General features: G+C 50.9%; 1 protein-coding gene across 1 annotated transcript; it reads left to right on the top strand.

Moving 5' to 3' along the window:
* Window positions 1-1,237: 1,237 nt before the first annotated feature.
* On the top strand, window positions 1,238-13,991 carry LOC108543276 (uncharacterized protein C19orf44-like). The gene is made up of 5 exons (XM_017893692.1): window positions 1,238-1,527; window positions 4,914-4,987; window positions 8,362-8,851; window positions 11,910-12,005; window positions 13,365-13,991. Exons 1-5 carry the CDS (start codon window positions 1,455-1,457, stop codon window positions 13,946-13,948), a joined length of 1,317 nt encoding a protein of 438 aa, XP_017749181.1. The 5' UTR covers window positions 1,238-1,454; the 3' UTR covers window positions 13,949-13,991.
* The last annotated feature ends 305 nt before the right edge of the window (window positions 13,992-14,296 follow it).

Consider the following 14,296-nt stretch of genomic DNA (forward strand, 5'->3'; position numbering starts at 1 on the left):
TATATATATTTTTTTTTTTTTTTGAGACCAAGTTTCATTCTTGTTACCCAGGCTAGAGTGCAGTGGCGTGATCTCGGCTCACCACAACCTCCATTTCCCAGGTTCAAGCAATTCTCCTGCCTCAGCCTTCCTGAGTTTGGGATTACAAGCATGTACCACCATGCCCGGCTAATTTTGTATTTTTAGTAGAGACGGGGTTTCTCTGTGTTGGTCAGGCTGGTCTCGAACTCCTGACCTCAGATGATCCACTCGCCTTGGCCTCTCAAAGTGCTGGGATTACAGGCATGAGGCACCATACTCAGCTTTTTTTTTTTTTGAGACAGGTTCTTGCTCTGTCACCCAGGCTGGAGGGTGCAGTGGCGCAATCTCAGCTCACTGCAACCTCTGCCTCCCAGGCTCTAGTGACCCTCCCACCTCTGCCTTTCAAGTAGCTGCGATGCTTTGTTGCCAGGCTGGAGTACAGTGGCCCGATCTCGGCTCACTGCAACTTCTGCCTCCCTGGTTCAAGCAATTCTTCTGCCTCAGCCTCCCAAGTAGCTGGGATTACAGGTGCACGCCACCACACCCAGCTAATTTTTGTATTCTTAGTAGAGATGAGGTTTCACCATGTTGGCCACGATGGTCTTGATCTCTTGACATCGTGATCTGCCCTCCTCAGCCTCCCAAACTGTGGGGATTACAGGCTTGAGCCACCACGCCCAGCCTTGTGGAATATTTTCTACTCCCAATATTATCTTACCTAAATATTGTACCATGACTTTCAGAAATGAAGAGAGAAAGGGGATGCAGTAAGAGAAAAATGTGATCCCTGTGGTGTTGGTCTCATGCTCCCCGCTCGCTAATTGCACTGTCTGTTGAACCATAAGAACTTAGGTTATCAGCCAGATATGGTGGCTCACACCTGTAATCCCAGGGCTTTGGGAAGCTTAGGTGGATAGATGCTTCAGCTGTGGTCAAGGCCAGTCTGGGCAACATAGCAAAACCTATTCCTACCAAAAAAAAAAAAAAAGTGTGGTGGCACATGCGTGTAGTCCTAGCTGCTTGGGAGGCTGAGATGAGAGGATCGCTTGAGCCCAGGATGTCGAGGCTGCAGTGAGCTATGATTGAGCCGCTGCCCTCCAGCCTGGGCAACAGAGTGAGACCCTGTCTCAAACAAACAAACAAACAAACAAAAAAACCCCACAAAAACCTTAGTTGTCATAAGTTTGTTAATTTCAAGTGTTTTATATCAGGTCCCATCTCAGCCAAGAGCATTTACTGTACCCAGTGTGGAACTCTCCAGCGCAAAGCCGTCTCAGACATCACACCTGCCAACCTCCCTGGCAGCAGAGAGAACCCTTCACAGCGCTCGCTCAAGAGCAGACTCCCCACAGAGTCACGTTTCCGGTGACACCACCTCCCACACGCCGTCAGTTTCCATCACAGGCGCCTTTTCAGAATCAGCGTCTTTAAGAATGGGGCACGTCAAGCTTGCATCCTCCCCTGGAAGGAGTGAGGCTGAGCCAGTGGATGAACCGGTCTCAGAAGGTGCTGATAACAGCCTCGACGATAATCCCGGTCCCGGTGCAAAGCCAGTACCTTGGGCAGGAAGGGTGGGGCCACCTTTAGAGTCCCCGATGCAGTGGTCATGGGGCATTGCCACAGGCAGGGTATTTTGAGTCACATCACACACTCAGCTTTCTAACTTTCTTGTCTGGTTGAGGGGCCAAGTCAGATTTTTGTGCTATCTTTATTTATTTATTTATTTAATTCTGAGACAGGGTCTTGCTCTGTCACTCAGGCTGGAATGCAGTGGGCATGATCATGGTTCACTACAGCCTCTACCTTCCAGGCTCAAGCAATCTGCCTGCCTCAGCCTCCTGACCAGCTGAGACCACAGGCGTGTGCCACCACACTGGGCTAATTTTTGTACTCTGTGGAGACCAGGTTTCACCGTGTTGTCCAGGCTGATCTTGAACTCCTGGCCTCAGGTGATCTGCCTGCCTTGGCCTCCCAAAGTGCTGGGATTACAAGTGTGAACCACCACACCTGGCTTACCAGCTCATCTCTGGAGTCAATTTAAACCTTTTGGAAGCTGTTCGAGGCTAGGCCTGGTGGCTCATGCCTGCAATCCCAGTGCTTTGGAAAGCTTAGGCAGGAGGAGTTTGAGACCAGCCTGGGCAACATGGTGAAACCCTGTCTTTACAAAAAATACAAAAATTAACTGGGTGTGGTTGTGCACACCTGTAGTCTCAGCTACGTGGGAGGCTGAGGCAGGAGGATCGTTTGAGCCTGAGAATTGGAGCCTGCCTGGGAATTGAAGGCTGCGGTGAGCTATGAACACACCACTGTCCTCCAGCCTGGGTGACAGAGCAAGACTCCATCTCTAAAAAAAATGTTTTTAAACCCAAAAACCTGTTGGAGCACCAGAATCTCCACAGAGAACCCCATACTCCTGGGTCCCGGCACACACTTGGTTCAGACACTGGCCCCCACCCTAAGGTTCTACAGTGCCTTTGACTTGCTGTACTACATATATATATATATAATTTAGAACTCTTTTTTTCAGAACTCACAGTCTATTAACTTGCTGTAAATGACAACATAGGATGCTTTGGGGCCGTGTCTCAGGTCTGCCCCTGCTCCACAGTCTTCTCCCTGTTTCCCCCCAGCTGGCTGGGTGCCCTGCCACCTCCCACCCCTTACACCACATGCGTACTTCTCAGCAACTTCCAACAGTGCACTCTGATCAGCTGCTAATCTGCCTGGACCGGGGCTAGTACGCCTATTTTCTGTCTTTTTTTTTTTTGAGATAGAGTCTCGCTGCGTCACCCAGGCTGGAGTGCAGTGGTGCGATCTCGGCTCACTATAATCTCCGCCTCCTGGGTTCAAGTGATGCTCCTGTCTCAGCCTCCCGAGTAGCTGGGACTACAGGTGTGCACCACCACGCCTGGCTAATTTTTTGTATTTTTAGTAGAGACGGGGTTTCACCATGTTGGTCAGGCTGGTCTGGAACTCCTGACCTCGTGATCTGCCCGCCTCGGCCTCTCAAAGTGCTGGGATTATAGGTGTGAGCCGCGGCGCCTGGCCTGTCTTTTTTTTTTTTTTTGACAGAGTTTTGCTCTTGTTGCCCAGGCTGGAGTGCAATGGCATGATCTTGGCTCCCTGCAACCTCCGCCTCCTGGATTCGAGCAATTCTCCTGCCTCAGCCTCCTGAGTAGCTGGGATTACAGGCGCCCACCACCGCACCCGGCTAAGTTTTCTATTTTTAGTAGAGACGGGATTTCAACACGTTGGCCAGGTTGGTCTTCAACTCCTGACCTCAGGTGATCCGCCCCCCCTGGCCTCCCAAAGTGCTGGGATTACAGGCATGAGCCACTGCGCCCAGACTGTCTTCTGTCTTTATAAAGCTTTCTCAGAAGGCAGCTACGCTCTTACACATTGTCTATGGCTGCTTTCACACTGTGACAGTGGAGCTGAGTAGTCACAACAGACAGTCTGTACCCAAAAGCTGGAAATTTCCCAGCTAGCCTTTTAGTTTGTATCATTGTTATTATTATTATTTATTATGATTGTTATTTTTGAGACGGAGTCTTGCTCTGTCACCCAGACTGGAGTGCAGTGGCGTGATCTTCGCTCACTGCAACCTCCGACTCCAGATTCAAGTGATTCTCCTGCCTCAGCCTCCTGAGTGGCTGGGACTACAGGTGCGCACCACCACACTTGCCTAATTTTTGTATTTTTAGTAGAGACCGGGTTTCACCATGTTGGCCAGGCTGGTGTTCAACTCCTGGCCTCAGTTGATCCGCCCATCTCTGCCTCCCAAAGTGTAGGATTACAGGCGTGGGCCACCATGCCCGATGATGAGGATGACGATGATGATGATTTTTTGAGACAGAGTCTTGCTCTGTCACCCAGGCTGGAGTACAGTGGCGCAATCATGGCTCACTGCAAGCTCCGCCTCCTGGGTTCACACCATTCTCCTGCCTCAGCCTCCCGAGTAGCTGGGACTACAGGCACCTGCCACCATGCCCGCCTAATTTTTTTGTATTTTTAGTAGAGACGGGGTTTCACCGTGTTAGCCAGGATGGTCTTGATCCTCTGACCTCGTGATCCACCCGCCTCGGCCTCCCAAAGTGCTGGGAGTACAGGTGTGAGGCAACGCGCCTGGCGGATTATTATTATTTTTTAGAGACAGGGTCTCTCTGTGCTCCAGGCTAGAGTGCGGTGGTGTGATCATTGTTCACTGCAGCTTTGAATTCCTGGTCTCAAGAGATTTTCTGGCCTCAGCCTCCTTAGTAGCTGGGGCTACAGGTGCACGTCACCATGCAAAGGTAATGTTTTAATTTTTTTGTAGAGATGGGGTCTCACTATGTTGCCCAGGCTGGTCTCAAACTCCTGGGCTCAAGCGATCATCGTACTTCAGCCTCCCAAAATGCTGTGATTATAGGTGTGAACCACTGCCCTGCCTTGTCCTATAGAGGAAAGGTGTGTGGACCCTTGGGCTGGTTTTTTGAGGACAGGGACTGCGTGTCTTCATATCTTTCTAAACATTTGTGGGATATTAGGCCAGCCACGCTCACACCTGTAATCCCAGCACTTTGGGAGGCCAAGGCAGGTGAATCACTTGAGGCCAGGAATTCAAGACCAGCCTGGCCAAATGGTGAAATCCTGTCTGTACTAAAAATAGAAAAATTAGCTGGGCGAGGTGTCAGGCACCTGTAATCCCAGCCACCCAGGAGGCTGAGGTGAGAGAATCACTCGAACTTGGGAGGCGGAGGTTGTGGTGAGCCAAGATCATGCCACTGCACTCCAGCCTGGGTGACAGAGTGAGACTCTATCTCAAAAAAAAAAAGAAATTTGTAAGATTTAAAAAAAATTATGGAGTAAATAATGGAGTAAATTCAAATGCTATACTAATTTTTTAATTACAGAGTTTAGAATAAATATTTTATCGCTTGACGATCTGTCTCCAGTTGTCAGTGAGAACTCCGATTTGGAACAGGAAGTAAGTACAACAAAGTCATTTTCATTGTTGATTGTTTTGGCTTTAAAATGTTTTTTAAAAAATTTTAAAATTTAAAATTGGGGAAGGGTTCACTATGTTGCCCAGGCCGTCCTCAAACTGGGCTCAAGCAATCCTCTCCACTCGGCCTCCCAAAGTGCTGGGATTACAGGTGTGAGCGACCATGCCTGGCCCAATGTCGATTCTTATGTGGAAAAGCAAGTAATGTTTCATTTAGGCCTATAGTTTCCAACTCTGCCCCCCAGGGCACATTGGCAATGTCTGGTGACATTTTGGCTGTCATGACTAGGGGGTGGGTGACAGGTGCAACTGGCATTGTGAGTGGGTGGAGGCCAGGAACACTGCTCCATATTCTCCATATTACGGAATACACTGGGCGGCCTCCAACTGCAAAGAATGTTGTGGCTCCTGATGTCAAGAGTGCAGTAGGTGAGAGACCCTGATTTAGGTGCTAATAGGATGAAGCTACCTTGGTTAGCCGGTGATTAAAGCACATCCCACCTAAGCCGCCCGTGACAACATCTGCGCGGAGGCAGCACTTCACCAGCTATATCCAGTCACGCTCCCTGTTGGGATTTTTGTCCTGGTGGCCACCGGCACTGTCAGATACACGTGTTGGTGATACATAGTGATGACATTTTAATTTAAAATTTTTTTAATTATTTTTTTTTATTTTAAACTTTTTTTTTTTTTGAGAAAGTCTCGCTTTATCCCCACAAGGTTTGAGTGCAGTGGCTTGATCTCAAAGCTCACTGCAACCTCCGCTACCAGGTCAAACGATTCTCGCTGCCTCTGCCTCCCAAGATAAAGCTGGGATTAAGGTCCGCCTGCACCACCATGCCCCGGCTAATTTTTGTATATTTTAGTAGAGCCGGAGGTTTCACCATGTTGGCCAGGCTGGTTCGACTCCTGACCGAAGTGATCCGCTACCACCTTGGCCCTCCAAAGTGCTGGATTACAGGTGTGAGGCCACTGCACCTGGCCTATTATTATTATTATTATTATTATTATTACTATTTTTTGAGACCAGAATCTCGCTCTGTCACCCAGACTGGAGTGCAGTGGTGCAATCTCAGCTGACCGCAAGCTCTGCCTCACGGGTTCACACCATTCTCCTGCCTCAGCCTCCCGAGTAGCTGGGACTACAGGCGCCTGCCACCATGCCTGGATAATTTTAAAAATATTTTTAGTAGAGACGGGGTTTCACCATGTTAGTCAGGATGGTCTCGATCTCCTGACCTCATGATCCACCCGCCTCGGTCTCCCAGAGTGCTGGGATTACAGGCATGAGCCACCACCCCCGGCCTTATTATTATTTTTTTGAGATGGAGTCTCACTCTGTTGCCCAGGCTGGGACTACAGTGGCACAGTCTCATCTCACTGCAACCTCCACCTCCTGGGTTCAAGCAATTTTCATGCCTCAGCCTCCTGAGTAGCTGGGATTACAGGCACCCGTCACCATACCCCACTAATTTTTGTATTTTTAGTGGAGATGGTTTCACCATGTTGGCCAGGCTGGTCTCAAACTCCTGACCTCAGGTGATTCACCCACCTCAGCTTCCCAAAGTGCTGAGATTACAGGCATGTGCCACCGTGCCTAGCCCAATTTATTTATTTTTGAGACAGGTCTCACTCTGTCATTCAGGCTGGAATGCAGTTGGGGGATCATGGCTCACTTCATCCTCAATGACGTAGGCTCAAGCAGTCCTCCTATCCAGCCTTCTGAGTAGCTGAGACTACAGGCATGCACCCATGCCTGGCTAATTTTTTATTTTTTGTAGAGATAGAGACCAGCTAGGTTGTCCAGGCTGGTCTTGAACTCCCAGCTTCAAGCATTCCTCCTGCCTCGGCCTTTCAAAGTGCTGAGATTACAGGTGTAAGCCATTGCCCCCAGGCATGATGAAACTTAATTTTTTAATTATTTTTTTTCTTATAGAGTCTTGCTATGTTGCCCAAGCAGGTGTTGAATTCCTGAGCTCAAAGGATCCTACTGCCTCAGCCACCTAACATTTCATCAGTCTATGATGAAACGTTTTATTTATTTTATTTTATTTTATTTTATTTTTTTTTGAGAAGGAGTCTTGCTCTGTCGCCCAGGCTGGAGTGCAGTGGCCGGATCTCAGCTCACTGCAAGCTCCGCCTCCCGGGTTTACGCCATTCTCCTGCCTCAGCCTCCCGAGTAGCTGGGACCACAGGCGCCCGCCACCTCGCCCGGCTCGTTTTTTGTATTTTTTAGTAGAGACGGGGTTTCACCGTGTTCGCCAGGATGGTCTCGATCTCCTGACCTCATGATCCGCCCGTCTCAGCCTCCCAAAGTGCTGGGATTACAGGCTTGAGCTACCGCGCCCGGCGAAATGTTTTATTTTTGAGTTGGAGTTTTGCTCTTGTGGCCCAGGCTGGAGTGCAATGGCGCCATCTTGGCTCACCGCAACCTCTACCTCCTGGGTTCAAGTGATTCTCCTGCCTCAGCCTCCCGAGTAGCTGGAATTACAGACATGTGCCACCACGCCTGGCTCATTTTGTATTTTTGGTAGAGACAGGGTTTCTCCATGTTGGTCAGGCTGGTTTCAAACTCCCGCCCTCAGGTGATCTGCCCGCCTTGGCCTCCCAAAGTGCTGGGATTACAGGCATGAGCCACCATGCCTGGCCGAAACTTAATTTTTTAATTTTTATTTTTTTTTGTTATAGAGATAGGGTCTTGCTATGTTGCCCAGGCAGGTCTTGAACTCCTGAGCTCAAAGGATCCTACCGCCTCAGCCACCTAAAGTCCTTAAGTCCCTGATGAAATGTTAAATGCCATTCATGTGCCATCTAAGCATGCGTCACCCGATCAGGCTTCCTGCAGCCCCGTAGGTATCCCGTGCTGAAGACGCCACAGTTCTGTTTAGAATACTCCATGCCCACACCTAATGAGGGGCTGGTGTGTCCCCCTTGCCTGCGGGAATGACGGAGGTCCCCAGCTCCTAGGAGTGCAGTGTTCCTAGCATGTTGATCTTTCCAAAACACTTCCGGCCGGGCGCAGTGGCTCACGCCTGTAATCCCAGCACTTTGGGAGGCCGAGGCGGGCAGATCACAAGGTCAGGAGATTGAGACCATCCCGGCTAACACGGTGAAACGCCATCTCTACTAAAAATACAAAAAACTAGCCGGGCGTGGTGGCGGGCACCTGTAGTCCCAGCTACTCGAGAGGCTGAGGCAGGAGAATGGTGTGAATCCAGGAGGCGGAGCTTGCAGTGAGCTGAGATTGTGCCATTGCACTCCAGCCTGGGTGACAGAGCGAGACTCCGTCTCAAAAAAAAAAAACAAAAGCAAAAAAAAATTCACTTCCCAGCCACCTCTGCCATTCCTCATTTTAGGAGGAAACTGCTCAGAGAGAGAAAACAGCTGGCAAAATCTTCAGAGCTGAGGTGTCCGCTGGGGCGGATGCCCCCAGGCAGGCCCAGGCGAGGAGCTGGGCATCACAGGGAAAGGCCGCCTCTGCGGAGGGGGATGAGAGCGAGGTCTCAGAGCATCTCAGTGCCAGCTCAGCTCCTGCCATCCAGCAGGACAGCACTTCCAGCACGCAGCCACCATCTGAAGCCCCCATGGTGAACACAGTCAGCTCAGCTTATTCTGAGGATTTTGAAAACTCTCCAAGTCTGATGGCATCTGAGCCAACCGCCCGTTCCAAGGAGTCTCTTGACAGAACACTGGACGCTCTGTCTGAATCCTCTTCAAGTGTGAAGACAGACCTTCCACAAATAGCCGAGTCTAGGAAAAAATCGGGCAGGCACATGACAAGGGTGCTTGTGAAGGACACAGCTGTGCAGACGCCAGACCCCACCTTCACCTACGAGTGGACCAAGGGTAAGCACTGGGGCCCGCGGGGGCCGGGGCAGCCGGGACAGGAGCTCAGCGCGTGGTTTACAGCATTCTGGGAGACACGTGGGAGAGCTCAGGTTCCCGAGATCTGAGCTCTTGTTAGTAATCACCTGGAGGGGTTGGCCAGGCAAGGTGGCTCACACCTGTAATCCCAGCACTTTGGGAGGCCGAGGCAGGAAGATCACCTGAGGTCAGGAGTTCAAGATCAGTCTGGCCAACATGGGGGAAACCCCATCTCTACTAAAAATACAAAAATGAGCTGGCTGTCGTGGTGTGTTCCTGTCATCCCAGCTACTCCGGAAGCGGAGGCATGAGAAGAACCTGGGAGGCGGAGGTTGCAGTGAGCTGAGATGATGCCACTGTACTCCAGCCTGGGTGACAGAATGAGACTCTGTCTCAAAAAAAAAAAAAAAAATCACCCAGGGACCTTGGCTCACCATTTCCTTTTCCATGGACAAGGGGCTGCTGCCCTGGTGTGTCCCGATGTCTGCCTAGCCCTGAAGCGTTCAGAAGGATCAGAACCAAGGACTAGGGTAGCAGCTCCCACAGGATGATTCTGTCATGGGGGGCCTCCAGCAGGGTCTGGAGACATTATTAATTGTCACAACTCGGGGTGGAGAATGCTATTGGCATCTGCTGGGTGGAGGCCAGGGGTGCTATTCCACATCCTGCAGTGCACAGGATGCCTTTGTCCTGGAGAATGAACACCCTGGGTGACTTTCCAGACATTTCTCTCTCTCACTCTGTTTTTAGAGATGGGGTCTTGCTGTGTTGCCCAAGCTGGAGTGCTGTGACCTAATCACAGCTCATTGCAGCCTCAACCTCCCCAGGCTCAGGTGATCCTACCTCAGCCTCCCGAGTAGTTAGGATTACAAGCATGCACCCCCATGCCTGGCTAATTTTTGTATTTTTTTGTAGAGATAGGGTCTTGCCATATTGCCCAGGCTGGTCTCAAACTCCTGGGGTCAAGCAATCTGTCAGCCCCAGCCTCCCAAAGTGTTGGGATAACAGGCATGAGCCACTGTGCCCGGCCCTGTATCTTTTTTTTTTTTGAGATAGAGTCTTCCTCTCTTGCCCAGGCTGGAGTGCAGTGTTGCAATCTCGGCTCACTGCAACCTCTGCCTCCCGGGTTCGAGCGATTCTCCTGCCTCAGCCTCCTGAGTAGCTGGGACTACAGGTATGCGCCACCGTGCCTGGCTAATTTTTGTATTTTTAGTAGAGATGGGGTTTCACCATGCTGACCAGGCTTGTCTTGAATTCCTGACCTCGTGATCTGCCTGCCTCAGCCTCTCAAAGTGCTGGGATTACAGGTGTGAGCCACCACGCTCAGCCCCCAGTATCATTTTAAAAAGTTTTTTGTAGAGACAGGGTCTCCCTATGTTCCCCAGTCTGGTCTTGAACTCCTGGGCTCAAGTGATCCTTCCACCTGCCCATGTTGGCCCCCCAAAGTGCTGAGGCTACAGGCGTGAGCCACCATGCCTGGCCTTCAGGCACTTCTCTCATTCCCAGCTTCAGTCTCAGCTCTTGCTGGTAGAAAGGCCCCATTCTTTTAAACATTTCCATGTTATTATTTTATTTTATTTTATTTTATTTTATTTTATTTTATTTTATTTTATGAGATGGGGCCTTGCTCTGTTGCCCAGGCTGGAGTGCAGTGGTGCAAACTTGGCCCACAGCCTCCTCCACCTCCTGGGTTTCAGCGATTCTCCCACCTCAGCCTCCCCAGTAGCTGGGACTAGAGGTGCCTGGCTAATAAACATTCCCTTTTAATCTCTCTTTTCTCATCCATATGGCTCTTGACAAGGTAGACTGGATGTGAAAAATGATGTAATTCCCAGCCTGGCCAATGTGGTGAAACCCTGTCTCTACTAAAAATACAAAAATTTACCGGGTATGGTGGCGCACATCTGTAGTCCCAGCTACTCGGGAGGCCGAGGCACAAGAATCGCTTGAAACCAGGAGGTGGAGCTTGCAGTGAGCCAAGATCATGCCATTATACTCCAGCTTGGGCGACAGAGTAAGACTGTCTCAAAAAAAAAAAAAAAAAAAAGAAAAAGAAAAGCGATGTAATTCTCACTGGCTCTATTTGTTTTGATTTGGGGGTTTAACCTACCATCAGCCTGACTGGCCCCTCCCCTAAGGAGAGGGGTGACTGGTGTCTGTTTCTCAGGAAGGAAAGTCAGTCACATTGAGTAAAATCACCTGGAAGTGTTAAATGGTATTTTCAACCTGGGATCTGGGCTCAGAATTGTTTGTGTCTGTCTGCATTTCTGTCCATATTTTTGGCAATTTAGGGATGCTTTCATGAAACACTGGCGAGGCTGTTTTCCTAGACTAGGCCTGACAGGGAAAGGAGAGAGAAAAAACAGCAGCCATAAACACGCTGGCCTCAGAGCCCAGGGGCCACACAAAATCCCAAGGTCAACAGTGACCCTTAGAAGAAAGGCTGGGAAAGCACATTTTCCACTGCTCTCGACTCCAGCCACTGTGAGCCGGAGCCACCACTGCACCCAGCTGGGATGACTGTGCCTTGAGCCAAGAAAACCTAGCAGAAAAATGGAGGCAGCCGTGGGAAATATTTGAAAGGGGAAGAGGGTAAAAAAAAGCAAAGAAGGGCCAGGCATGGTGGCTCACGTCTGTGATCCCAGCACTTTTGGAGGCTGAGGCAGGAGGATTGCTTGAGCCCAGGAGTTCAAGACCAGCCTGGGTAACATAGGGAAACCCTGTCTCTACAAAAAAAATTTAAAAATTAGCCAGGTGTGGTGGCGCACCTGTAGTCCCAGCTACTTGGGAGACAGATGGGAGGATTACGTGCGCCCAGGAGGCTGTAGTGAGCTGTGATCATGCTGCTGTACTCCAGACTGGGCAATAGAGCAAGACCCTATCTCAAACCAAAAAAAAAAAAAAAAATGCAAGAGTGGCGATCACCTTCAGAAAGAGGAAAAAACAAGCTCACGTAGTTTATTCCAGGGTCGTATCTGTGGACCTGAAAGTCATTTCTCTGTGTACTGTCTGCTTACCCCTCTCTTTGTCCCCGAGATAGTGGCCGGTATGGCAGCCATGGGGCCTGCCCTGGGAGGTGCCTACGTGGACCCGACACCCATTGCCAATCATGTTATCAGTGCGGATGCAATAGAAGGTAACAGCCCAGCTTGGGGGATCCTTCCTGTCACATTTTACAGGACTCATCTCACGTGCAGATTCACACCCACTCTGGAGGTGTGGCACCCCTTGCATACTGGCTTCCAGGGGTCCATTGGACAGGGATTATTGCAGCTATGGGCACCTGCCATGGGGAGAGAAAAGGTGTGGATGCCCTTGAACCTTCTGTCTCTTGCAAAGGGACACCCATGTCCCATAAAACAAGAGGGTGAAGAGTGATGCTTGTGTGCCCTGCACCCCAACAAGGCCACTTTTTTTGTTCGTTTTGAGACAGAGTTTTGCTCTGTTGCCCAGGCTGGAGTGCAGTGGCGTGATCTCCACCCACTGTGACCTCCACCTCCCGGGTTCAAGTGATTCTTCTGCCTCAGCCTCCCGAGTAGCTGGGATTACAGGCACCTGCCACCACGCCTGGCTGGTTTTTGTATTTTTAGTAGAGACAGGTTTTCACCATGTTGGCCAGGCTGGTCTCGAACTCCTGACCTCAAATGATCTGCCCACCTCAGTCTCCCAAAGTTCTGGGATTATAGGCATGAGCCACCACACCTGGCACAAGGCCACTTTTGTGTGTTTCCCTTGGTGGCATTACATCAATAAGCCATAGTTTATTTCCCCTGAAGACATTTATTGGACTGATACTGAGTTGCACAGCCTGGGTAGACATGCCCCTTGCCTCCTGGGTTGAGTCCGTGTGGCCCTCAGAAAGGCTCCAGTCCAGCCTGAGGCATGAGGAAGGAGCCCCAACAGCCAACTTAGAGAGTTTAGTCTTTGCCGAGTCCAGTGGAGCCAACAAAGGCTTATGATACACATAGGAGTCCATCTGGTACCTACTATTTTTTTCCCTTTTCAATTTTAATTTTTTTTTTTTGAGGCGGAGTCTTGATCTGTCAACCCAGGCTGGAGTGCAGTGGTGTGATCTTGGCTCACTGCAACCTCAGTCTTCCCGGTTCAAGTGATTCTTCTGCCTCAGCCTCCCAAGTAGCTGGGACTACAGGTGCCCGCCACCACGCCTGGCTAATTTTTTTTGTATTTTTAGCAGAGACGGGGTTTCACTATGTTGTCCAAGCTGGTCTCAAACTCCTGAGCTTGTGATCCGCCTGCCTCGGCCTCCCAAAGTGCTGGGATTACAGGCGCGAGCTATCGTTGCTTAAACCCAGGAGTTCGAGGCTGCGGTGCGCTGTGATGGCACCACTGCACTCCAGCCTGGGTGGCAGAGCAAGACCCTGTCTCCAGAAAAAACAAATAGATTTCAGAAGGTAGCCTGGCACCTGAGCAGTGGGGGGGCTGCAGAATTTGTGGGGCCCTGGTGAAGCCACCGAGTGACGCGGAGCTGGGGCAGCCCTGACCGCCTACAGCCCGGCCGTGCTGGCGCTCCATGATGTGCTGAAGCAGCAGCTGAGCCTGACGCAGCAGTTCATCCAGGCCAGCAGGCACCTGCACGCCTCCCTCCTGCGCTCCCTGGACGCGGACTCCTTCCAATACCACACCCTGGAGGAAGCCAAAGAGGTGAGCGCAGCTCCCCACGGGCAGGGGCAGGGCGGTAGGGGAGTGGCAGTCCCCAGATGCTGGCCAAGGGGATGTGGGCCAGGGCTTGGGCTCCAGCACTCAGCCCAGGGCTGCAGGGATGCAGTGGGGCCATCACCTGCTGTCCCTGTGGAGGGCGCCTCATTTCTTGCCACCTTGTGGCAAGAGCTGCTACTGGGTGGGGTGCTGAGCTCCTGCACCTTGCAGCCAGCCCCGCCTGGGCTGTGTGACCTCAGACTAAAGGGACCTACTGTTTGTGGCACTGTTTTCTCCCATGGGAGGGGTTCTGCCCCTTTCCCTGAGCCTCCTGAGAGATCCCCGAGATGGGGCCAGAGGCAGCCCAGCTGTTCTCAGCGATCACAGTCACCTCTTTTTTACCCTTTGAGAATTTTTATCTGATTACCAGCTGGACGCGGTGGCTCACACCTGTAATCCTGGCACTTTGGGAGGCTGCGATGGGCAGATCACTTGAGGTCAGGAGTTTGAGACTAGCCTGGCCAACATAGTGAAACCCCGTCTCTACTAAAACTACAAAAATTAGCCGGGCATGGTGGCGGGCATCTGTAGTCCCAGCTACCCAGGAGGCTGAGGCAGGAGAGTTGCTTGAACCTGGGAAGTGGAGGTTGTAGTGAGCCGAGATCGTGCCACTGCACTCTAGCTCAGGCGACAGAGCAAGACTCTGTCTCAAAAAAAAAATTTTTTAAATCTGATTACCAAAAATTACGTGCCTGTTTCCTGAAAATCTTG

The sequence above is a fragment of the Rhinopithecus bieti genome, unplaced genomic scaffold (genome assembly GCF_001698545.2).
Source record: "Rhinopithecus bieti isolate Rb0 unplaced genomic scaffold, ASM169854v2 scaffold_23826, whole genome shotgun sequence".
Lineage (NCBI taxonomy): Eukaryota > Metazoa > Chordata > Mammalia > Primates > Cercopithecidae > Rhinopithecus > Rhinopithecus bieti.